The sequence below is a fragment of the Equus przewalskii genome, chromosome 27 (assembly GCF_037783145.1).
Source record: "Equus przewalskii isolate Varuska chromosome 27, EquPr2, whole genome shotgun sequence".
Taxonomy (NCBI): domain Eukaryota; kingdom Metazoa; phylum Chordata; class Mammalia; order Perissodactyla; family Equidae; genus Equus; species Equus przewalskii.
In genome coordinates this window covers 32,394,889-32,421,017 of record NC_091857.1, presented here as the reverse complement: position 1 = coordinate 32,421,017, position 26,129 = coordinate 32,394,889, and the positions used below count along the sequence as shown (strand labels likewise).

Below are 26,129 nucleotides of genomic sequence, written 5' to 3'. Positions count from 1 at the left end.
GTTGAGAGTGTTCCTTGGCTGAAGGGAAGGAACTTCCTGAGCTATTTGCTCTCCAGTAGCAGTCCCTTGGTTCAGCCATTACTCCTAAGCATAACTTCCAAACAGAGATGCCACACATTTTTTCATGAAGGTGATTTGCCATGCTCTGCCAAAGCTTACTTTGTGTCACAAATGTGGCCAAACTCTTTGCTAAGAAAGCAAGGAAACTGGATGTCTTACTTTCTTGGGCCACTATAACAAATGCTCACAAATTGGGCAGCTTAAAACAACAGAAACCTATTCTTTCAAAGTACTGGAGGCCATTAGTCTGAAACCAAGGTACCTGCAGTGCTGTGCTCCCTCTGAAGTTTCCAGAGGAGAACGCATCCTTGCCTTTCTACCTTTTTGTGGCTGCAGGTGTCTCTTCGCTTTTGGCTGCATTGCTCCAATCATTGCCTCCTTGGTCACAATGCCTCTTCTTCTTTCTCAAACTTGCTCCACTTCTACCTTATACGGGCACCTGTGATGGCATTTAGGGCCTACCCAGACAACTAGGATAAGCTCCTCTGGTCAAACCTAACTTAATCACATCTTTTGCAATATAAAGTAATGTCTATACGCGTTAGTGTTTTGCCATATGTTTTAGTCAATTAGGACTCCCCAGAGAAAATTATAGAATTGTGTGTGTGTGGTTGTGTGTGTGCGAATGTGAGGGAGAGGAAGACGGAGAAAGAGGAGAAAGGCTAGAATCCTTGGGGAACTCCAACATGTGTGGGGCACAGAGCAAGCAACGGGCTTCTCTGAGGAGACTTTGAGCTAAGACCTGAAAGACGAGAACGCATCTGTTGTTCAAAGCCTAGCAGGACAGAGAGTACCGATGACCGCTGGACAAGAGTGGGCAGAGACTTAAAGCAGAAGGGAGCCTGGCTTGGTGGATAAACAACAAGGATGCCAAGGTAGCTGAGCGGGGAGGGGTGGCAGGAGCCTGTAGATGTGTCCGAGGCAGGCAGGGCAGATCACGCCGGAAACACCAGCTTGGATTCCGCGTCAGACACACCTTGTGGTTTTATGAGAGGCAGTAGCTCCGTGTAGAAATCTTGGGTACCAAAAGGTTTTCATTACCACTCCTGTTTTAATGTGAAAGAGTGTGGAATCAGGAGCTTTTAGGGGTAAAGAGAAGAGAGTGAATAAGTAGTACCTATGTGGTAAAAATCCCAAAGAATGGTAGAAAAATATTTTTTCCACGTGAAATCTCCTCAATTCTAAGGGGTGTCTTTGTTTGTTTAACAGTATTGTGCCAATGTCAATTTCCTAGCTTCTAAAGGCTGAATAACTTTGTAAGGTGTCACCATTAGAGGAGGCTAAGTGTATACTGCAGAACGGGATCTCTGTGAAATTCTTATAATTTCTTGTTTATTTCAAAATTAGTAAAATGTCACTGTAGTGCTCTAAAGTCCAACCCAAGAGAAACAGTATAAAAACCTGGAGGAGATCCCTAAGAGTCTGATCCAAGGTAACGCAAAGGCCCTCTGCAGGAAAGGCTTGCACATCTCAGAGGATTTGGCTCTGCCTGTAGCCTCCAGTCTGTCTTCTTACCTAGGGAGTCCGTTCTAGATCACATAGGAGCTAAGTGCCCCACAGCAGAGTTTCAGGACCCAACTCACCCTGTCAGTCTGCCTTCACGGGTGCTGCCTCCCCTTGGAATTCACATCAACTTACTCCTGAAGACTATGCCTGTGTTGTTGACTAGCACATTGAGGCCGCATGCTCCTTCTGCTGGAAGTCCTGCAGGGTAAGGATGCTCCGTAGGTCGCTGATATCCGCATGGTGGAAGCGGGGGCTGAGGCCCTGGGTCTGCAGCTGCTGCACAGCCGCACAAGCCAGCCCTTCATCCTGTGCCATGAGCAACACATTCCCTGAGAACTGCCAGCACAGGGCCATGTGATGGCGAAGCCAATGCTCTTGTTGGTTTTGGTCACCTGTGCCACTTTGGGGTGAGAGGATTTGGCTGGTTAGGGGGTGGGTGGTGCACTTGCATGGATTGTGGACAGGGCTATGGTCCTTGGGGGTCCTATGCTGGGGAGGCCTGGCTTCAGTGAGTGAAACCACACAGAAACGAGTTCTTGGATCCAGTGCTGTGATTTCCTCAGGAGGAAGCCCCATCTCCATCCCTCCCTCCTAGGAGGGGCCATGTGTTCCAAAGGTTTTGTAATAAACCCACTCCTGAATCAGCTGCTTCTTTGCACCACACCTGAGGCCAACCCAACACAGCCCTCTTTTGATCTCACCTCTAAGCTAAGCAATCATTGCAGGGTGGAGAGGCAGGCTTCCCCCAAAGCAAAACTTGCTGGTGATGGGGAAACAGTTTGGGGAAAACTCCAAAAGGCGAAAAAGGAGTGCAGAGTAATTGCTTTGGACTTGTGCCCATTATCCACTGCAGAATGGGAAGGGTTGCTTTTTCCTAAGACGCCATGAAATTACTTAGGGTAACTGCCTCTGAGGACATCAATCCTGTTGCTTTCTTAAGAGAAACTCAAGAGAGAGAATTAGACGCTGAAGTCCTGTGATTAGACTCTCAGTGTGGGCAGGGTACCTCGCTGTGGGCTTCCCAGTGAGCCCCCAAGTGGGAGGGAATGTTTTATGAAGCTCTTAATGTGTGCCAAGCCGTTGACTGCAATGTTGTATTTCATGTTTAGATAATCCCTGTTCGCTACAAGTGCCTACATTTTGGTGTGTCCAAGGTCACAGATAGTAAGTGATGGGTATAGTTAGGTGTTATTTTTAAGGTACTGTCAAAAAAAGAATCTTTTCAATTTCAAGTATGCATTTCCAAACAGTTGAGATGCTGTGGTCTTGACCTAGATATTGTTGTCCTCTGGTGTCAGTTTACAGAAACAAAATGACATGGAGGAAATTAACAGACCTGTTGAACGAAGAAACTTGTAAATCTCAATTTTAAACTAAGGGCCCTACCCGTGCTTTCAGGGGAGATCCCATTTCATTTCTGTCAGGCTAACAATCACTGGTGAAGAGTGAAGAATAATCATGAGAGCACAGCCGTCTTTACAACATGCGGCGCTTCTGTGAAGGGAGGGCCTGTGTAGGAGGGTCACTGGGGCCACTGGGAGGCAGGCTCAGTGTTGGGCAGGAAGAAGCTTCTCATCACAGCCCTGGGTGGTGTTAGGTCCCAATCACAGGGACTCATGAGAGACACTTTGCACTCTATTGTGCTTTATTGTGTTTTCGATATTTTCACTTGTATCAGGACATTTAATCTTCACAGCAATCTTATGCCTATTGTTCCCATTTTACAGTTGAGGTGCTGAAATAGAGTGTAATGCAGTCTGTTTCTCAAGGTCACAGAGTAAGGTGGCAATGGAGGATTTTTTGTTTCTAGATGTTTGTCTTGAAAGCTTTGAAACAGAAAAGTTGAAAAAATAGTATAGCAAACACCCGTATATCTAACAGACTAGGTTGAACATTTATATATATTTTACTGTATTTTTGTGTTCAGCTTCTGTGTATATTTTGCTGACCCATGCTAATGTCGCAGACCTCATGACACTTTCTCCCTCCATAAATGACATATTCACACTGTAGAGATTTGACAATAATTCTCTCATGTCCACTGATACCCAATCCATATTCAATTTCCCCAACTCTCTCAGATTCTCTTATGGATGGATCTGAAGTGCCCATTCACGGTTCACACTTTGCAATTGTGTTTTTCCAATGAGTTTGGTGTTAAAGAGACCACACCAGACGTATTCCCTTCATGGTGTTCTCCATGTCATACTACAGGCTGGAACCTAAAGGGAGCAGGCAAGCCCTCCAATGCTCATTGGTCTGTGGATGGTGTACGGCTACTTTCATGCCGTCACAGCAGATCTGAGTAGTTCCAACAGAGACCGTGTGGCCTGCAAAGATGAAACTATGCACTTACTGCCTCTTTCTACAACATTTCCTAACCCCTCAAATATAGTATCTTTCTGTTGACCTAACTGTCATATCTAACATTTCTGGGCTGGATGACATATAAACAATCTGCACAAAGGAACATTCATAAAGAACTTCTATTCTCGGTTTATTTTTCTATTGATTTTCATTCATTATTCTCATCCATTACAGTTTTCCTCCCCCTATATCACAGAAGAAATCACAAAAGCCTTATGCGCACAGCATTATGAGCCAAGTGAAAGTGAGTACTCCCTACAGACATTTTCATACTTTTTTTTCCTTCACGGGGATAATAGCTTATATGCACCGAATTATGAGCCAAGTGATGGTGAGTACTCCTTAGAGATATTTTCATCCTTTTTTTTTTGAAATGGATATTTTAACAGTGTGATTGGCCCTTTGATCCTATCCAAGGCTCAAAATACGTGAGAACCATGGAGGGTATTCATAGAGGGGTCCCCATTTTTCAACTTTCTTCTCCATAACAAATTCCCCGTGAGGCCCCTTAGCATCTGAGGGCAAAAGGGCCAAGTACACGGGGGTCTCTGCTCCTTCTTCTGGGGTTTTTATGGCTTCAGGTCCCCCCATGTCGGTTTTCACCCATCCTGGGCAGCAGGCATTCAGGAGGATCTTGTCCCCTCTCCTTTGCTCACTCAGTCTCCTGGCGTAGATTCTGGACAGGACGGTGATGCCCATCTTTGACACTGCATATGCCATGGCCATGACATCAGGCCAGCCTTCCTTTATGTGCACTCCATTCTTCGTGTCTTCCACGAACTTCTTCATGAGCCCCACCAGCTCCTCCTCCGTGATAGTCTCACTTGTAAACTTCCGCTGGAGTTCTGGGCTGCAGTTTTTAAGAGCCAGGAGGCTCATTATGCTAGACACATTCACCACTCTGCCTAAAATGCAACACAGATCGTTACTCAGAAAGGCCTGCACAAGAATGATGAAGAACAAATTCAGTGGGAATTTGTCCACTTGAGAGACAGTTCCCAGTTTGCCATGAGCATTAATGAAGACTGTCTTTATGAGTGAAGGACATGATACAGCCTTGAAACTTGTTTTATCCATAATGTCTTGGATGATGTCAGAGAAATTTTCTAATGGGGAGGGTAGTACCCAGAAGTTCCATAAGAAAATGAAAGTGACTTATACAGGAACATGCTAAAGGGAATGTAAGGAGGTACTCATTAGTGCCAAAGGCTGCCTTTGGGATGCCTTGAGGATGGTGTGGTTACTTGGGCAGTGCTCTATGATCAGCTCTTTCATGACCAACAAAGAGGTGGGTGACTGGTTGATGGATGGCAGAACCTAGGTGAATGGGTAGCATCTGTTTTGGAAGGTTGCCACTCTGATCGAGGAAGGGAAAACCAAGTCAGCTCAGTGGGCTGAATTGCATGCTATTTTCTCTGTATTTGGGTTTTTATCAACTCTTGAGCAGTGACTAATGGCCTGGTAATATGGTGACAGTGAGGAACAGCGGAAACTGAGCTATTAAAAGGATGCTATAGAAAAGAACGAAGTAAATCTTGCAATATGGATGAACCTTGAAAAGACTACACTAAGTTAAAGAGGCCGATCACAAAGACTACATAGGATAAGATTCCATACATATGAGATGTGGAGAAGAAGAAAATCTGGAGCCAGAAAGTAGATTACTGTTGTTTAGAGCTACAAGGAATGGGGGGACACAGGGGTGATAGGATTTCTTTCCGGGGTGATGAGAATGCTGTAGATGGTTCCACAATTCTGCACATATGCTAAAACCACTGAGAGTGACAGCACAGTGGCAGAGTGAGTTGTCCTTTTGTCTCTCCACCCTAAGTTTCAACCATTTGTACATCCACTGACCAACAAAGGACTGCCTGCACGGCACACAGAATGCCTGAGGAATACATGCATCTATACATCTGAAGGTGGGTGGACTGGCCCCATGGGAGGCAGTGGCACTAGAGGAGCAGCCTCCTCTCCTTCCCCTGGTGGGGGTTATTCAAAGCAGGAGTTCTCACACAAGCACACGAGCCAGTGACCAGGGGCTGTAGGGGCAGACACGGGACACCCAGCCCCTTTCCCCTCCCAGGCAGCGTGGCCAGTCTTCCCAGCAGTAGGGACAGCACCCAAAATTCATATTTCCTTGGCAGGGGTGGTATTCCTGGACCTGATGTTTTACAAAGTACATTCTTTCATGCCAGCAACCAGAGGCTGCAGGACCAGGAAGAAGACTCATAGCTTAGCCCCTGCCCTCCCCCAGCAGAGGCAGGTGGCCCCTGTGACCTGTGGCTTCAGGAACCATAGCAGAACCTGTGACCCCACTGCCAGTAGAAGAATCCCAGACACTGGCTCTGCCATCAGTAGAGGCTGCATACAAGACCCCAGACCCTGGAAGTGACCGTGACACCTTTGATCCCAGCACCCCTGGCAGTGGTGCTGCCAGCACCCCAGATAAGCGAGGAGAAGCAGTGCAGGTGGTGCATAGGACAGCTGCACCTGAGTCCATGGAGAGCCTTCAGAGAGCCAGTGTGGGAACATGAGACCAAGGTGACCCCAGAGGCAGCAGAGGTGCTTGCAGCCTGGTGACCCCAGTGGTGACATCTAACACTGCAGTGACATTGCAAGCAGCAAGGCACCAGCAACCTCAGAGGCACAAGCAGCACAAGGCGGGCACTGATGACACCTCCAGCAGAGGCAGTGAAGGGTGAAAAGTGCAGGCTCTCAAATACAACCAGAAGTAGCTGAGAATCAAAGCAACCAAAGTCTCACCCAAATACGAGAGGTGTTTCCTACCACAAATGCACTGGCAAGGATCAACCATCAAGTGCCATGAAGAACTGCAGTAACACAGCAGAACAGAGAGAAAACGACAACTCTCCACAAACCAAACTTGAAGTCCCAGAAGATGACAACCTAACTGACAGAGAATTCAAAATAGCCATCATGAAGAATCTCCACCAGTTACAAGAAAACTCAGAAAGACAGTTAGATGAGCTCAGGAATTGAATTAATGAACAGAAGGAGTAGTTCACCAAAAAGATTGAAATCTTAAAAAAAAAAACCCACAAAGAAACAGAAATTCTGGAGATGAAGGACAATTAATGAGATGAAAAATAAAATCAAAATCATTGAACATAGAGCAGACCATACGGAATAGAGAATTAGTGAGCTCAAAGATAGAATCTAGAAATGATTGTAGGGGAAGAAGAGAGAGAACTAAGAGTTTTAATTTTCTTTTAAGATTGGCACCTGAGCTACCATTGGCTGCCAATCTTGTTTTTCTTCTTCTTCTTGTTCCCAAAGTTACCAGTACATACTTGTAGGTTCTAGTTGTGAGTGGCCCTGGTTGTGCTGTGTGGGATGCCACCTCAACATGGCTTGATGAGCAGTGTCATGTCCATGCCCAGGATCCAAACTGGTGAAACCCTGGGGCGCAGATGTGGAGCACGTAAACTTAAGCACTCAGCCATGGGGCTGGCCCCTGTAAGACTTGTGTTAAATGAAAGAAATTCTATGAATAATATCTGACTCAATTAGGAAAAGCAACATAAGGATAATGGGTATCCCAGAAGGAGAAGAGAGGAAGACGGGAGCAGAGAGCTTATTAAAAAGAAATAATAGCTGAGAACATCCCAAACCTGGGGAAAGAACTGGGTATACAAGTACATGACGCTAATATAACCCCTAATTGTCTCATCACAAAATACCTTCTCCAAAGCATATCATATTAAAACTGTCAAAAGTCAGTGACAAAGAAAGAATACTAAAGGGGGGCAGAGAGAAGAAAATATCTTACAAAGGAACCCCCATCAAGCTATCAGTAGATTTCTGAGCAGAAATTTTACAGGCTAGGAGAGAGTGGAGTGATATATTCAAAATATTGAAAGACAAAACCTATCAGCCAAGAATACTCTATCCAGCCAAGTAACCCTTCAGATATGAAGGAGAAATAAAAGCTTTCACAGAGAAATGAAAGCTGAGGGAGTTCATTGCCACTAGACCTGTCTTACGAGAAATGTTGAATGAAGCCCTCCTACCTGAAACAAGAAGGCAAAGGTAAACAAAGGTTTGACTGAGGTGATGAATAGGCAGAACCAGAAAATTGCAACTGTTTATCAGAATAAACATTAGTAAACATTTAATTATAACATAAAGGGTAAAAGGAAAGAAAGCATCAAGAATAACAATAAGCACTTCAATTTGGTAACAAACTGACAACACAAAAAAGAATAACTTGTGAAAACAAAAACATACATTGTCAAGAGGAAAAGGAGGGAACCTGCATAGGCTATATAGATAGGATCTACCAGCAAAAGAGGGACTATCTCATCTATGAGATCTTTTATACAGCCCTCAAGGTAACCAAAAAACAAAAAACCAGAGCAGAGTGAAAAATCACAAATAAAAGGGACACTGAGAAAAATATTACAGAGAGCCACCAAACTGAAATGGCAGACAGTAATACAAAGAAAAAGTAACAATGGAAATATATAACAACCAGAAATGAGAAGATAAAATGGCAGCATTCAGCCCTCATATATTAATAATCACTCTAAATGCAAATTCTTTGAATTTACCCATCAACACACACAACGTGGCTGGATGGATTAAAAAACAAGATCCAACAATATGCTGCCTCCTGGAAACACATTTCAGCTGTAAAGAGAAACATAGGTTCAGAGTGAAGGGATGGAATGATACTGGCAAGCAAAAGAAAGCTGGTGTAGCCAAACTTGTCAAACACAAAATAGACTTCAAGCCAGAAAAGACAACAAGAGGCACAGACATTCATTATGATGAAAGGGACATTCCACCAAGAAGATATAACACTTATTAATACATATGCACCTAACACATGAGCACCAAAGTATATACAGCAACTGTTAACACACCTAAAGGAAGAAATCGGAAGGAACAGAATAATAGTAGGGGACTTTAACACCCCACTTATATCAATGGATAGATCATCCAGACAGAAAATCAAGAAGGAAACAGTCGCCTTAAATGAAACAGTAGATGTGATGGACTTAATAGATATATAGAGAGCATTCCAACCCAAAGCAGCAGAATACACATTCTTCTCAAGTGCACATGGAAAATTCTCAAAGATAGACCATATGTCGGAACACAAAACAAGCCTCAATAAATTTAAGGAGATGGAATTCATATCACGCATCTTTTCTGAACACAGTGATATGCAACTGGAAATCAACTAGAAGCAGAAAGCAGGAATAGTCACAAATATGTAGAGACCAAAAAACGTGCTACTGAACAACTATTGGGTCAATTGAGAAATCAAAGGAGAAGTAAAAAAAATAGCTGAAGACAAATGAAAGTGAAAACACTACATACCAAAATTTATGGGATGCAGCAAAAGCAGTACTAATAGGGAACTTCATGTCAAGATAAGCCAACCTCCACAAACAGGAAAAATCTCAAAGGAGCAATGTAACAATATAGCCAAGGAAACTAGAAAAAAAGAACAAAGCCTAAAGTCAGTAGAAGGAAGGAAATTATAAAAGTCAGAGTAGAAGTAAATGAAATAAAGGCTAAAAAAAAAAAAAAAAAAAAGGGAACGGATCCATGAAACTAAGAGCTGGTTTTCTGCAAAGATAAACAAAACTGACACACCCATAGCCAGACTCACTGATAAGAAGTAGATAAGGCTCAAATAAATAAAATCAGCAGTGAAAGAGGATAAATTATAATGAATACCACAGAAATACAAAGGATTTTAAGAGACTACTGTGAAAATCTATGCTCTAACAAACTGGATAACCTAGAAGAAATGGCTAAATTCTTAGAATCATACAACCTCCCCAACCTGGATCAAGAAGAAATAGAGAATCTGAAGAGACCAATCACAAGTAAAGAGATTGAAATACTACTCAAAAACCTCCCCCAAAACAGAAGTCCAGGGCCAGACAGCTTCTCTGGTGAATTGTACCAAACATTCAAAGAAAATTAAATACCTGTCCTTCTTAAACTCTTCCAAAAAATTGAAGAGGATGGGATGACTCCTGTCTTATCTTACGAGGCCAAAATTACCCTGATACCAAAACCTGACAAGGACAACACGAAAAAGGCAAGTTACAGGCCAATGTAGCTGATGAAGCCAGATGCCCAAATCCTCAACAACATATTAGCAAATGGAATACAACAATACATTCAAAGGATCCTACACCACAATCAAGTGGGGTTTACTCCAGGGATGCAGGGATGGTTCAGCATCCACAGCTCAATCAAAGTGAAGCCCCGCATTAAGAAAATATAGAATAAAATTCACGTGATCATCTTAATAGATATAGAGCAAGCATTTGACAAGATACAGGATCCATTTATGATAAAACTCTCAATAAAATGGGTATAGAAGGGAAGTACCTCAACATAATAAAGGCCAAATATGACAGACTCACAGCCAACATCATCCTGAATTGTGAACAACAGAAAGCTATTCTTCTAAGAATGGGGACAAGACAAGGTTACCCACTCTCACCACTCTTATTCAACAGAGTATTGGAAGTCCTAGCCAGGGGGATTAGGCAAGAAAAAGAAAGAAAATTTATCCAAATCGGAAAGGAAGAAGTTAAATTGTCATTATTTGTGGATGACATGATTCTATATACAGAAATCCCTAAAGAATCCACCAAAAAACTATTAGAAATAATGAATACAGTAAAGTTGCAGGGTAGAAAATCAACATACATAAATCAGGTGCATTTCTATACATTAACAATGACCTAGCAGAAAGAGAAATGAAGAATACAATCCCATTTACAACTGCAATAAAAAGAATAAAATACCTGGGAATAAATTTAACCAAGGAGGTGAAAGATCCATAGACTGAAAACCACGAGATATTATTGAAAGAAATTAAAGACACATAAAAAAAATGGAAAGATATTCCATGCTCATGGATTGGAAGAAAAAACATAGGTAAAATGTCTGTATTACCGAAAGCAATCTACAGATTTGACACAATCCCAGTCAGAATCCCAATGACATTTTTCACAGAAATAGAACTGAGAATCCTAAAATTTATGAGGAACAACAAAAGACCCCACATAGCCAAATGAATCCTGAAAAACATGAACAAAGCTGGAGGTATCACACTCCCTGAATTCAAAATATACTACAAAGCTATAGCAATCAAAAGAGTATGGTACTGGCAGAAAAACAGACACACAGATCAATGGAACAGAATCAAGAGCCCAGAAATAAACTTACATAGTTATGGACAGCTAATGTTTTTACCAAGGAGCCTAGAACATACAATTGAGAGCAGAAAGTCTCCTCAATAAATGGTGCTGGGAAAACTGGACAGCCACATGCAAAAGAATGAATGTAGACTGTTATCTTACACCATACGAGAAGATTAACTCAAGATGGATGAAAGACTTGAAGGTAAGACCTGAAACCATAAATCTCCTAGAAGAAAACATAGGCACTACACTCTTCAACACCTGTCTTAGCAGTATCATTTGGAATACCAAGTCTCCACAGGCAAGGAAAACAAAAGAAAAAATAAGCAAATGGGACTACATCAACTACAAAGTTTCTGCACAGAAAAGGAAACCATCAGCAAAACACAATGTCAGCCTACCAACTGGGAGAAAATACTTGCAAGTCATATATGAAGGGGTTAATTTACACAATATTATATAAAGAAATCATACAAGTCAACAATGAAAAATGATACCCGACCAACAAACAGGCAGAGGATATGAACAGACATATTCCCAAGGAAGATGTACAGATGGCCAACAGGCACATGAAAAGTTGTTTAACATCACGAATTATTAGGGAAATGCAAATAAAAACTATAATGAGATATCACCTCACACCTGTCAGAATGGCTATTAGTAAAAGATAAGAAACAACAAGTGTTGGAGAGGATGTAGAAAAAAGGGAGCCCTCATATACTGTGGGTGCGAACGAAAAGTGGTGCAGCCACTATGGAAAACAGTATGGAGATTTCTCAAAAAATTAAAAATAGAAATACCGTATGATCCACCTATTCTCCTTCTGGGTATTTATCCAGGAAACATGAAAACACTAACTGGAAAAGATATATGAATGCCTATCCTCATTGCAGCAGTACTCACAATGGGCAAGACTTGGAAGTCACCTGAGTGCCCATCAACGGATTAATGGATAAAGAAGATGTGATACATATGTACAATGGAATACTACTCAGCTATAAAAACAGATGAAATTTTGCCATTTGTGAGAACATGGATGGACTTTGAGGGTATTATGCTAAGTAAAAGAAGTCAAACACAGTAAGACAAATACCGTATGATTTTGCTCATATGTGATAGATAAACAAACAAATGAATACTTAAGGAGAACAGATTAGTGGTTACCAGAGGAGCAGATAGTGGTGGCAGGGGAAAGAGGTAAAGGGGCACATATGTATGGTGACAGATGGAAATCAGACTTCTGGTGGTGAACAGGATGCAGTCCATACAGCAGCTGAAATATAATGATGTACACCTGAAATTGACACAATGTTGTGAACACATGTGACCTCGATAACAAAAGCAAAACCTGTGAATTGTATACTTTAAATGGGTAAAGTGTATGGTGTGTGAATTATATCTGAATAAAGCTGTTCAAAGTGTAAAACAACAACATATTTCTCACTAGTTTTTTTTGGAAACAGTTGTTAGTATGCATTAAAAAAACCTATTAACATGTATAAAGAGTTTACTAATTTTACATCTAAATTAATATTTTAAGTGGTATAAACAAGACATGAGACTATACCATGAATAAGAGATTCAAACAAATTAGGAAACTCTCCCTTTTGAATGTAAATATTGGGAAGACTGTTACCATCAGTTAACTTGAGCTCCATCCCACCTAAGAATGGCAGCGCAAAAAATATTCCATAAAAAAGATAATCCATAGCACTATGACTCTCATTAAATAATCCTCTAGAGAATTACACTGAATTATGGTAAGTGTCTTGTAATCCTCCAACAGTCTTGTAGGATGAACTCACTTTAGAAACGAGTCCATTATTCCAGTCCTTCCTTTCATCTGGAACACGTGAAGCATAAGATAAACTGAACTTCTTTGTGAAACGTTTTAGTAAGCACACTCAAAGGTCCTACTAGAATTTAATTCATTCTCAATAATATTACCTGCCTCTCTCCTAGTAAAAGTAATGCATGTTTCGTGAATCCAAAGGCCAACACATAGAAGGATATGAAGAAACAAAAGACAGTGGCAGAGGAAGCCACAGTGCGCAACCGGTATAGCAGAAAGGCAGCTACAATTACTCATAGGGCTTTGAAATCATATTCCCAGAGACTTTAGTCTCTGAAACCTGTGATAGTAGACGGAGAAACTGTCCTTTCTCTAGGCTGTTTATACACTGTAATAAAGTGATGACCTCTTTTCTATTGTATTATCTATCTCAGGAAGTCTAGAATCAGCTGGGAAAATACTTACCTGTGTACGGTGGGGAAACCTGACCGGGGAGTCCAAGGGTCTGTGTAGGTAAATTCCTGGATGTGGGTGCTGCATCCCACTCCATCTTCCCCATGCCGGTCCCTCCCACTAACCAATCCCCAAGACGTGGCACCTGCCTGGGTGCCTCTCCTCAGAGCTGGGTGTGACTGTAGCCGCTTCTGATCTGACAGCTCCGGCTGGAAACACACAGGCAGGAGGCACTTGTTGGAAGATACACAGCAAAGACTGTGATCCAAGTGTTTCGTCTCCAGAGTGTACTCCTGGCTTTCAGAATGCAGTTCAGGGACACTGCACTGCAATGCACACAGCTAATCCTCTAAGAGGTGCTATGGGCCATTCATACTTTCTTGTGCTAAGGGTGTGTGAGTGTGTACGTGTTTGTGTGAGAATTAGTGGCCTTTTATAATAGTCACTCCACATTGATGATAAAAGTATGTCATTCTTCTAAAAAAGGACCCTTTCACTGGTGGGGCTGGGGTGCCTGTCAGGCTTACAGTTTATCCAGGCCGTTATCCCGTGTCTGACCAGGAATCAGTTTTAAGGATGCCATATTTTACTTTAAGGTATAAATAAATGGAAACACATAGACCACGTTCCCAGGGCTTAACACCCGGTAGCTGCTCAAGAACTCTTTGGATGACTGTCCCCTCATGGCTCTGCCCGAGCATCTCTCCTTCACTCTACCAACTCTCACAACTGAAAACCAGGGCCACAGTGATCTGGACAACAAGGGATACCGTAGACATCATGTCATCTCCAGAAACAAGCTGCACGAGCATTACTTGGTTCGAATTGTCTATCCAGGGGTATTAAGTGCACGTCTGTTTTTCTGGAACTTTTATGACTTCACATTCGTCACTAAGTTCATTTTTATCTAATTCCAAGAGTACCTGTAGTTACGTCTCTGGGTTGAAAAGGGGTGTCATGAAAGACTGCAGGGTTTTAAACTGTGTCTCCTGCAACCCTCTGGGTTTCCCTGTGGTGCCCTGGGGGCTCTGTGCTGAGGGACACATTGGTCCCAATCAAGCTGAGTCTTCTTTTGTCATATGTCACCCTGGCCTGACTGGGTACAGCTTCACTCATTCTTCACTTGAAGAATGGGATCCTCGGCCTAAAATATTTGAGAATCATTGAGTAGTGGGGAGAACAATTAGCTTGGATGCCACATGACTGAGGCCCACATCCAGCTGTGCATGTGACCTTGAGCTTTGTTTTGCCTCCATGTTCTTATTGGCACAATATCTGAAATGCTTAGCACAGCACATCAAGAAACGTCCATCCACTCATCCTTTCTAGACCACAAAACGTCGGAGGTGGAACAATCTGTAGTACAGTATATTCCCTCCAACTTCCTCTGGTGATTTTCCAGACTGTACAAAGTTGAAAAGTGGTGCCTGTTTCAGTGAAGATGGGCACCACTCCTTTAAAGGTTTAGTTGGTGAGTGCAGCCTTAACAAGGCCGTTTGTTCCCTCCTAGGGCTCTTCAAGCTAACGTGCGATGAACAGGAGTGTGCAGTTTTCGAGCGTTTGCTTGATTCCTCAGAGACGGGTTTTCCTTAGTATCTTTTCAAATAAATATACATTCTAATTTATTAGGAAAATCAGAATAACAGCCTGCCAGCAGTAAAGACAGCATTCTTCAAATTCAGGAAGATGCTCGCTTCTGGGAACAGTTGGGAAATGAGATGGGAAGGGGTGAAGGGATATAAATGGCATTGATATTGATTGATTGGTGAAGTTCAGTGGAGGGTACCTGGGCAGGATAGGTCTTATCTTTTCTGTGGTTAGGGTATTCAGAACAACTCTTTTAAGAGCGGATTAAAAATAAAAAGAAATTCATACTATTATCGCTCAGTAATCCTTAAGGTCACAATACTCTCTTTTTCTCCTTCCGCACCAGAAACAAACTACACATTCCCCTTATGGATGTCTTCTGCTTCCCACAGAGATTCTGTGGAAACCATTCCGGCTCATTCTCTGTATCTTCAGACCTGAGATGAGGGAGAGCTGAGACAGTATTTATTTTTGGTTAGCCTAGCTAGGACTTGTCTCAAATTATCTCCCCAAAGAGTGTTGAATAAAATCATGATGGCATGAACTTCTGTGGCTGCCTTTCATCGCAAATAATGGAAGAACTCTTCTATTTCAGAAGGCAAGAAAACTTTGCTGTGTAGCGAGAATGCGGCATGTATTTACTATAATATAATATAGCATGCATATTAACTCTAGCTTTGGTGAGGCAAGATCAGTTGTTTGAATACAGCCTGCCTTAGCAAATCTGTGAGTGTCCATTCCTCTTCTTGACCAAGCACAGACACAGCAGAAACTAACACAGCCCAGTGAAGTAAGAAAAATACCCATCCAGAAGTCATTAGTATGATTCCAAGAGGAATACATATAGAATGTGTGGTGGTGGCACAAGGAATTCCATTGCTGCCCTCTAGTGTTGGTGTGAGTGAGGGGGGTGAAGTGACTGCAAAATAGCTGTCCCTTGAGGCCCTAGTGAACCAAGTGTTAGAAGAAGTCACAGAACTTTCCAGGAGGACAGGACAGGGAAACAAGGCAGAATTGAGAGTAAGCTGTATGTGTATGTACTCAATTCCAAGCCACACCTCTTAATCTTTCTAAAAGTGTCGGCTTGTTTTATTGGTGTGTTTAATGGGTGGTGGCTCCCCTCCATCCCATTACCTTGGGGTGAGTATTACAGTTGTTTACAACCAAAGATGTATGATAGTTTGTTTTGTCCAGAACATAGCACATTGAAGGGCAGTTAAAAGCATCCTGGTATTATGCAAGTCAAATTACAGAGATCACTGCAAGCCTCACGAAGGGCTGGGACTTTGCTTCTGATGGATTTTCAGGAGGGAGTGAGCAAGCAGAGAGCACAGAGAATGCCCAGAAAGGAAAAGACTCAAGAAACAAGCTCCCTTAGGAGGGTTTGCAACTGTCCAGCAATGACAGCTGAGAGTCTGTCGTAGAGCTGGGATGCAGGAGAAGGCTTGCAGAGAAACAGGGTAGGACCACTCGTAGGACCTGGTAGGTGATATTAAGGGGGCGGGCATGGTGACACCCAGGATCCTAGTGGGTGGATGGTGGGGTCAGTGACCAAGATGATTTGGGGCAAGGACAGTGCATTTTTAAAATGTGTGTTTTGGATGTGGGAATTCAGGGGAGGGAAGGAAGGCTCAGGAAGAGATGGAGAGGCAGGAGGACAAATATGTGTGTCTAGAAGTGTGGAAATGTTCTAGACAGGTGAGAGATTTGAAGGGGACCTAGTGAACTGGGGGTAGGGAAGGCTCCACTAGCCCGAACAAGATCACTGTGAGAGAGGGAGACGGAGGCCAGAGTGTCCAGGATGGAATCCTCAAGGAGCTCTAAAGTGTGAAGAGCACAGAGCAAATAAAGAGCCTCTCTGAGGACTTTTGAAGGAAGACCTGAAAGATAAGAGCCAGTTATATAATGAGCAGTGGGACACAGAACACCCATGACAGCTGGACAAGTGTGTACAGAGCTGGAAGCAGAAGGGCACCTGGCCTGGTGCAGACACAACAAGGAAACAAGGTACCCGAGCAAGGAGAGGTAGCAGGGACTTGTAGATGAGATCAAGGGCAGGCAGCGCAGATTGTGCCAGAAACAGTAGAGCTTGTGCTCCTCACTGGACTCACCGTGGGGTTTTATGAGAGGCAGTAGCTCTGTGCAGACATCTCGGGTACCAAAAAAGTTTGTTTTCATTATCACCTCTGCTTGAATATGAATCGGTGTGGAATCCTGAACTTTTAGGGGAGAAATAGAACAAAGTTAATAGACTAAATAGTACTCATGGTAAAAATACAAGAATGATACATTTTTTTTACATACAAATTCTGGTGAATTGTAAGTAATGGCTTGGTTAAGTTAAGAATGTGACAATACTCATGTCATTTCCTGGCTTAATACTGCATGGAGTCGTAAGATGGCACCATTAGGGGAGACTAAGTGACGGATGCAAAATGGTATCTCTCGTACCATTCTTAAAATTTCTTGTTGTTTTTTCAAAATAAGTTAAGTCGCGAAACTCCTCTGAAGTCCAATCCAAGAGAAACCGTGAAAACCTGGAGGAGATCCCTAAGAGTCTGTGTCATGGAAATGCAAAGTCTCTCTGTTGGAAAGTGTTGCAAGTCTCAGAGGTCTCTGCTCTCTCTGTAGCCTCTAGTCTGACCTCTTTCCCTAGGGAAACTGTTCTAGATCACCTGAGAGCTAAGATCCCCATAGCAGCATTTCAGACCCCAACCCACTCTTGCTGGCCACCCTCACAGAGGCTGCCTCCCCTCTCAGCTCACATCCACTTACTCTTGTAGGTGATGCCTGCGTTGTTGACCAGCAGGTCAAGGCCGCCATACTCCTTGAGCAGGAAGTCGCGCAGTGTCCGGATGCTCTGGGGGTCGTCAATGTCCAGCTGGTGGAAGCGTGGGCTCAGGCCCTGGGCCTGCAGCTGCTGCACGGCAGCCTGGCCCCGCGTGGTGTCCCTTGCCGTGAGCACCACATCCCCGGAGAACTGCTGGCACAGATCACGCAGGATAGTGAAGCCGATGCCCTTGTTAGCCCCAGTCACCAGCGCCACACGGGTGTAAGACATGGCTGGGTAGCGGGTGTGTGAGGCACTTGTGTGGGCAGCAGACAGGGCTATGAGCCACAGCGGCGCTCACTGGGGAGCCCTGGCCAAAGTCAGAGAGTCTGCAGAGAAATGAGTTCTGGGATCCAGTGCTGTGATTTCCTGAGAAGGAGGCCCCACCTCCATCCCTCCCTCCTAGGAGGGGCCAAATGTTCCAAAGGTTTCCTAATCCCCTCTCCTGGGTCCACCTCTTCTCCACTCTGCACCCTCGGCCAAAAGGACACAGGTCTCCCTTTTGATCTCACTTCTGAGGTAAGCAATCTTGCAGGCTGGAGAGGTGTGCTTCCGCCAAAGCAAAGCTGGTTGGTGATAAGTCAAGTAGGGAACTAGAAACTCATAGCAGATTTACTAAAGAAACTATTTTGGGAGAACCCCAAAAGGAGAAAAGGAGTGCGGAGTAATGCCTTGGACTTGGGTCATCATCCACTGCAGAATGGGAAGTGTTGCTTTTTCCTAAGATTCAAGGAAATGACATAGACAGGCTAACTGCTTCTGAGGACATCGATCCCACTGCTTTCTTAAGAGAAACTCAAAAGAGAGAATTAGAGACTTAGGTCCCATGATTAGACTTTCAGTGTGGGCAGGGTACCTCGCTGTGTGCCTCCCAGTGAGCCCTCAAGTGGGACGCAAGGTTTTATTGAAGCTCTTAGTGTGTGCCAAGGCATTGATTGCAAAGTTTTATATAATGGTTACATAACCCTTGTTTGCTAAAAGTGGGGTGGACTTTGATTTTGTCCAAGGTGAGAGATAATAATTGGTGTATAGAGTTAGGTGTTATTTTTAAGGTCCTAAGAAAAAAACGATCTTTGCAATTTCAAATATATATTTCCAAACAGTTGAGATGCTATTGTGTTGATCTAGACATTGTTGTCCTCTTGGGTCAGTTTGCAAAAGAAAAAAAGTAACAGAGGAAATAAAGTGCCTGGTTGAAGGGAGAAGCTTGTAAACTTCATTTTAGTTTATTTTTTATTTTATTTTGCTGAGGAAGCTTCACCCCGAACTAACATCTGTGCCAATATTCCTCTATTTTTCAGTATGTGGGCTACCACACAGCATGGCCCCTAACACAGCAGTGTAGGTCTGACGCTGGGAGCCAGGCTGGGGGCCGCCGAAGCAGAGCTTGCTGAACTTACCATGAGGCCACTGGGCCTGGCCCAAACATCACTTGGGGAGATCTCGTTTCATTGCTGTCAGCCTGAAAATCACTGGTGAAGAATGAAGAATAATCATGACAGCACAGCCGTCTTTACAACATGCAGCGCTTCTGGGGGCATGTGGAACAGGGTCACTGAGCCCACTGGGAGGCAGGCTTGGTGTTGGGCAGGAAGAAGCTTCTCGTCAGCCCTGGGGGGTCTTAGGTCCTAACAACGACAGGGTCTCAAGACAGAAGACACTTTGCACTTTTGTTGTGTTTTAACATTTTCACCTGTATCAGGACATTGGAGCTTCACACAGCAATCTTGTGCCCAATGTCCTCATTTTACAGGTCGAAAAACAGAAATAAAGTAAGATGCGGTTTTGCTCAGGGTCACACAGTAAGGTGGCAGAGCCAGGATTTGTTGTTTTCCGATGCTTGTTTTGAAAGCTTTCATACAGAAAAGTGAAAGAATGATATAGTAACCAACCATATATCTAACACACTAGGTTGAACAGTTATGACTATTTTACTAGATTATGCGTTCCTCTTCTGTATATGTTGTGCTGAACCACGTTCATGTTGCAGACCTCATGACACTTCCTTCCTCCATAAATTACACATTCACATTGAAGAGATTTGACAATAGGTCTCCCATATCCATGGACACCCAGTTCCCATTCAATTTCCCGACTGTCTCAGATTCCCTTATGGATGGTTTGAAGTGCCCACTCCTACTTCACTCTTTGAAATTGTGTTTTTCCAACGAGTCTGGAGTTAAAGAGACCACACCAGATGCCTTCCCTTCATGGTGTTCTCCATGTTATACTAGAGGCTGGTAAGCTAAAGCCGGCAGGCTCATTGGTTTGTGTATTGTCTATGGCTACTTTCAGGCCACCTCGGCAGATCTGAGTAGTTCCCATAGAGACCCTGTGGCCTGCAAAGCTGAAACTATGTACTCACTGGCTGTTTCTATAATGTTCCCTAAACCCTTGTGTTATACTGTCCTTCCTTGACCTAACTTTGAGGTCTATCAGATTTCTGAGTTGGTTAGCATGTAAATAATCTGCAAAATGGAAATTTATAAAGAACCATTTATTGATCTGTTCATTTCCACTCATTGTCGTTGATTCTACTTTTTTCTCCCACTATATCACAGAAGAAGTTACAAAAGACTTCACAGAATTTATAGCCAAGTTAAATTGAGGACTTGATAGGGATATTTTGATTCCTCTTCTTTTTTATAGTTTGGATAGGGATATTTTTCACAGTGTAAATGCCCTTTGGTCAATCAAGGCACATAATATACAGGAGCCCACGGGAGCTGTGAGTTGAGCTCACCATTGTTCAACTTTCTTTTCCAAAATAAACTCCCCATGAGGCCTCTCAGCATCCGATGGCAAAAGGGCCAAGTACACGGGGGTCTCTGCTCCTTCTTCTGGGGAATTTGTGGCTTTGGGTCCCCCCATGTCAGTTCTCACCCACCCTGGGCAGCAGGCATTCAGGAGGATCTTGTCCCCTCTCCTCTGCTCACTCAGCTTCCTGGCGTGGATTCTGGACAGGACCGTGATGCTGATTTTCATCACTCCGTATGTCGTATTAGGCTAGCCCTCCTTCTGGTGCACTCTATTCTTTGTATCTTCCACAAACTTGATCAGGAGCCCCACCAGCTCCTCTTCTCTGATGGTCTCACTTCTAAACTTCTCCTGCAGTTTTGGGCTGCAGTTGTGACAGGCACTGAGACTCACAGTGCTAGACACATGCACCACTCTGCCTAAAATCCAACAGAAATCGTTATGTAGAAAAGGATGCACAAGAATGATGAATACCAACTTCGCTAGGATTTTGGACCAGAAAACTTCCATTTGAGAGACAATTACCAGTTTGCCATGAGCATTAATTAAGACTTCCTCTACGAGTGAAGAACTTGATACAATCTTGAGCTTGTTTTACCCATAATGTCTCAAATGATGTCAGAGAAATGTTCTAATGGAGAGGGTAGCACCTGGAAGTTCCATGAGAAAATGAAAATGGTTTATATAGGAACATGCCAGGGGGAATGTAAGGAGGTATTTATTCATATCAATTGTAAGGGAATGAAAGGAGGTATTCATTCATATCATCAGGTGGCCTTTGGGACCACCGGAGGATGTTATGGTCTCTCGGGCAAGGCTCTATGATCAGGTCTCCTTTGAGCAACAAAGAGCTGAAAGGTTGATGGATGGCAGATCCTAGGTGAATGGACAGCATCTGCTTTGAAAGGCCTACACACTGATCGAAGAAGGGAACAACAAATCAGCTCAGGGGTCTGAACTGCATGGGGTTTTCTCTCTGTTTGGGTTCTTATCAACTCAGAGCAGTGACTAATGTCTGACAATATGATGGACAAGGGCCGTGGGAAACTGAACAACAGAAGGGATGTGCATACAGGGCAGAGCCCTATGGAAGTCCCTACGGGAATTTAGAGGGAAGTTAAAGTAGGACATGTCAGTCAATGCCCATCACAAGAAACACTTCCAGGACTGGAAGGCTAGTGGAACCAGCAAGTGGGCATCCTGGTAGGCTTCTTTGCTGTGGCCATCTTGGTGCGGGAAATAGGTGGAAATGGGGAGCTGCAGCAATGCAGCAATGGGAAAATGGTCGACGTGACTCTTACACCCTGTGAAGCACATATTGCCAAGGACTGTTCAGCCTGGCAGCAAGAGAGACAAAGACTGCAGGTGGTCATGAGGAAGATTCTCCAAGGGCAAGGCCCTGCACATAGCTGGCACGTTGAGTTAGGTAGTACTCCCGGGAGGCTACAAGTGGGTCCTCACAAAAGGAGACACCATGTCCGGGCCAGGCTTTACATATCCAGAAGTACATGCAAACGTTCAAGCTACATAGCAGGACTGGATCAGAAGATACCACACCATTTGGGCTGGCAAATTACACTTCTGCAGACCAAGCACACAGTTTCGTCCTTGGAGTAGTAGGTTTGATAGAGAATTGGAATGGGCAGTTGAAGCACTGGTTGTCTCAAACATGAATTGAGAAAGGTATGAAGAGCTGGCTTACACACAGTCGTGAGCATGTGCTCACACTCAACATGAGGGGGCCAAGGGAGATGCCCCGCAGGATAGATTCTTTCCTTTCGCTGCAGGATGTGGGGAGGAAGGGCTGGGGGAGGATGCTGGGGGAACTATATGATTCTTACTCACATCACCTCCACTTTCTTTTTCCTACCTGATACAGTAGTCCTGACACTAGCGCTACAACTGCGGAAATGGGAAGCAGGAATAATTCCTAAGCAAGAACCTCTAACTATAGCTTTGAACCTTCATGCCAGAAGTCGTAAGGGTCTGATGGAGTGGAATGTGCCTTCACGCCATCTGGCAAAATTGGAGTGACAGCAAATGCAGCTGTATTGCCTAGTGGCCAAGACAGCCCACGAGGTCTGGACCTATGCAACCCAACCCTACCTGATATGAATGGGAGTGGACCGAAGGGAAGGCACTTGTTAGACTAGCTGCCTTCGCTGCAGGCGATGAAGATCAGCACAGTGGCTGAACTTGACAGCCCTTTGAAAGGTGAAAAAGTTTGCATAAAAGTCAATGACAAGGAGGAAAAGGAAGAACGGTAGTCTAGGCTAAAGGAATGAATAAGCGGGTTATGCAACAAGAGAAATCCCATATTACCTTGGTGTCTCGAGAGACTCAGAGCAAGAGATGGTATTGTCTCTTAGCTCCATCATACCAGATGCCGGAAAATGTGAAGCCACATGTTACTAAGACCACTCCTGCTTTCAGGACCTGACCAGGTTGACGGGAAGCCAGGGAACCTGAGTGGCCTCGCTCTAGGAGATGGGGTCATATGATATGATGATGACCTGAACCAATGGTTAATGACTGAGTGAAACTCTAGCAATGTGCCAGCATGTCTTGATTCTTATCTTTCCGGTTCCACGTACCACCATACTGTGATAAGCTGTAACACTGGCCTTGTTAATATTCAATTATAAATGTAATGAAGAACTGAATTTAGCTAAGCACCAGCTATATTTAGCCATGAGTTACATTAAGTGAGGAGCCCATTAGACTGAGGTGGCTCTAAAGCAAACCAAATCTAAGCCTGTAAATGCCTCGAGGATACAAAAATGAAACCTAAGGACCACCCATCAGAAACAGCCACACGGGTTTGAAGCTATAGCCAATCAGTAATCTCCTTACCTTGCTCCAGCCCTTTTTCTAAAAAGTCCAGGGGTACTCCTAAGCAATTCAGATTTGTTGCTTTTCGATTCAAATAGATTTTTTCTCAAATAAATTCTTAAATTTCTAATATGCCTCTGTTTAGCTCTTAACAATACTGAATGTTTCTAAACAAGTACTATGCTAAATAAGGTATAAATATCAGTTGATCAAGGAGGAATCAAATTAGTACAAATACATGAATGTGTATCTAGTGGTTTTACGGGATGGATTATCTTTCCCTTTAAATGTATTCCTACCCCACACTGGCTCCTCCAAATTTCAGCATATTTCTGATACGATTGCTGTATGTGTTATATAAAGTCTCTACTAAATGTAGATGCTCAACGATCCTTTGCTGTAAGAGAGCCTTGGCAAAGGACTAGGGCGTGGCCTGTGAAAGCAGAGGATTAAGCTGGGCCAAGGAAAGGTTTGGCCCTTTAGCCAAGGCTGCTGGAAGGTCAACTTGGTTTAATCTTCCTGATAAGAATGTCCTTGTTTACTTGGGGGGCGTCTAGGATCAGACTACAGAATGGATGCTAACAAGGTGATTATGATGCTACTTTGGGCTACCTGCTATCAGCTGGACCTCTGGAGGGGCTGGGGAGTAAGGTCAGCCAAGAGAGTGGTGGGCCAGGTCTATGTGACCAATCCCAATAAAAATACCAGACACTAGACAGGATAAGCTTCTCCGGTTGGCAACGCTCCATGTGTATTGTCACATATCTCTGCTGGGGGAAATACATGCTGTCTGCAGGACTCCCCCGGGAGAGGAGAACTCAAGCTCCATGCCTGGTCTTTCCTGGACCGAGGGCTAAGAGACTTTTCCCATTGCTGACTTGAATCTGTCTCCATTTTCGATAAGACACTATAATTTTGAGTATAATGGCTCTACTGAGTTCTGAGTCCTTCTAGTGAATTTCTGAACCTGATGGTGGTCGTGGGGACCTGCTGAAGTTGTAAAGACCAAACGATATTTATCTCACACATGTACAGTGGGTTTAGCATCTAAAATCAATAAATATAATACACTATATCAGATGCAGGAAAAGATATGGGGGTGGGTAACAAATTGAGGGTTGCGAAGGCTTCCTTAGCCTGAATAGGATCACTCAGAGAGGGAGAGGGAGGAGGAAGGAGCAGTGATGGAATCCTCAGGGAACTCCAACGTGTGAGGGGCACAGAGCAGGTAAAGGGCTTCTCTGAGGAGACTTTTGAACAAAGACCTGAGGATGAGAAAGAGTCAGCTGTGCAATGACCAGCGAGACAGACAGCACTGATGACCACTGGACAAGTGTGTGCAGAGCCTGAAGCATAAGGGCGCCTGGCCCAGTGGAGACACAACAAGGAGTCAGTGTAGCAGAGCAGAGAGAGGTAGCAGGGGCTTGTAGATGAGAGCAGAGGCAGGCAGGGCAGATCATGCCAGAACCAGCATGGCTTGGGCTCCTCATCGGACTCACCATGGGGTTTTATGAGAGGCAGTAGCTCCGTGCAGACATCTCGGGTACCAAAAAAGTTTGTTTTCCTTGTCACTTCTGCTTGAACATGAAACGGTGTGGGGTCAGGAACTTTCAGGGAAGAAGGAAGGTAGAGTTAATACATGGCAGCCATGTGGTAAAATTCCATGGATTCATGTTTTTAAAAGCGTGCAAAAGAAATTGGGTGAATTTTGTGTAAAATGGGCAGCAGGTTAACGTAATTTACCACTGGCAATTTCCAAGTTTGGCAATGTTCTAAGAGGGTCCACACATGGAATCTCTGTTTACAAGTTTGTGCAATTTTCTTATTTACAAAAATGCCTTAAAAATTCACCCAACCGCCCTAAAATCCAATCAGAGCAAATCTGCGGGACAACCTAGAAAAGATCCCCAGGCGTCCCAGCCAAGGAAATGGAAAGGTCCCTCTGGCTGGAAAGCAGTCCAGTTCCAGGTGCACTCTGCTGTAGCCGCACCCCTGTCCTCTCCCCTCCTCCATCCCCAGGCAGCCATCCCAGACCCCAAAGGCAGGGGAGCCCCACCGCAGGGATGCTCCGACAGATCCGGTCACCCTGGCAGAAGGCTTCCCCTGCGAGCACGGGCTCCTTGCTATTGAAGGAGATGCCCGCGTTGTTGACCAGCACGTCGAGGCCCCGTACTCCTCTTTCAGGAAGTCGGGAGGGCGCGGATGCTCTGCAGGTCGTCGATGTCCAGCTGGTGGAAGCGCGGGCTCAGGCCCTGGGCCTGCAGCTGCTGCACGGCCGCCTGGCCCCGCGCCGTGTCCCGCGCCGTGAGCACCACGTCCCCCGAGAACTGCCGGCAAAGGTCGAACGCGATGGCGAAGCCGATGCCCTTGTTGGCCCCAGGTCACCAGCGCCACGCAGCTGCGGGACAACGCGGCTGCGTGGAGGCCTGCGGGGCGCTGGCGGGAGAGCGGTTGGGACTGCCAAGTACAAATGGCCATGGACTTTGCAGCCTTTTCTCACACTAGAAAAGCTCATCAGGATGCATCTTGTTATCCCCATTTTAATGGGAGGAAGTGCATCCCCAGAAAGTTCATAAACTAGTTCAGTGGTGGGAAATGAATTTTCTTCCTTACTATTTCCTTGTACCAACAAAGGACTAGCCGACTATAGGGTCGAGTTTCACTTCTGAGCTGCCTCTTAAGGTAGTCACTTCCCACAAGTGGCCATTAGATGTAAATTTAATGAAAATAATACAATTTGAAATTC

The 26,129-nt window shown here is 44.2% G+C and overlaps 2 protein-coding genes and 1 pseudogene across 16 annotated transcripts in view; 1 reads left to right on the top strand and 2 right to left on the bottom strand.

Annotated features, from left to right (window-relative positions):
• SETD4 (SET domain containing 4) overlaps positions 1–26,129 on the top strand; it is a 286,569-nt gene that overhangs the window by 90,744 nt on the left and 169,696 nt on the right. The window lies entirely within an intron of this gene.
• On the bottom strand, positions 4,043–18,670 carry LOC103548838 (carbonyl reductase [NADPH] 1-like). The gene is made up of 3 exons (XM_008516822.2): positions 17,740–18,670; positions 17,076–17,183; positions 4,043–4,838 (listed from the first exon to the last, which is right to left on the bottom strand). Exons 1-3 carry the CDS (start codon positions 18,023–18,025, stop codon positions 4,342–4,344), a joined length of 891 nt encoding a protein of 296 aa, XP_008515044.2. The 5' UTR covers positions 18,026–18,670; the 3' UTR covers positions 4,043–4,341.
• LOC139079925 (carbonyl reductase [NADPH] 1-like) lies at positions 20,424–25,861 on the bottom strand (annotated as a pseudogene).

What these genes read in the sequence shown, in the direction of transcription:
- LOC103548838 (XM_008516822.2), bottom strand. Translation starts at nt 18,025, where the DNA reads ATGTCTTACACCCGTGTGGCGCTGGTGACTGGGGCTAACAAGGGCATC. An exon ending in CGCAGGCATCACCTACAAGA is followed by an intron (nt 17,184 to 17,739) that starts GTAAGTGGATGT and finishes CTCCCCTAAAAG; the next exon opens with TTCAGGATTCCACACCGATT. An exon ending in GCCTCTCATAAAACCCCACG is followed by an intron (nt 4,839 to 17,075) that starts GTGAGTCCAGTG and finishes GTTGCATTTTAG; the next exon opens with GCAGAGTGGTGAATGTGTCT.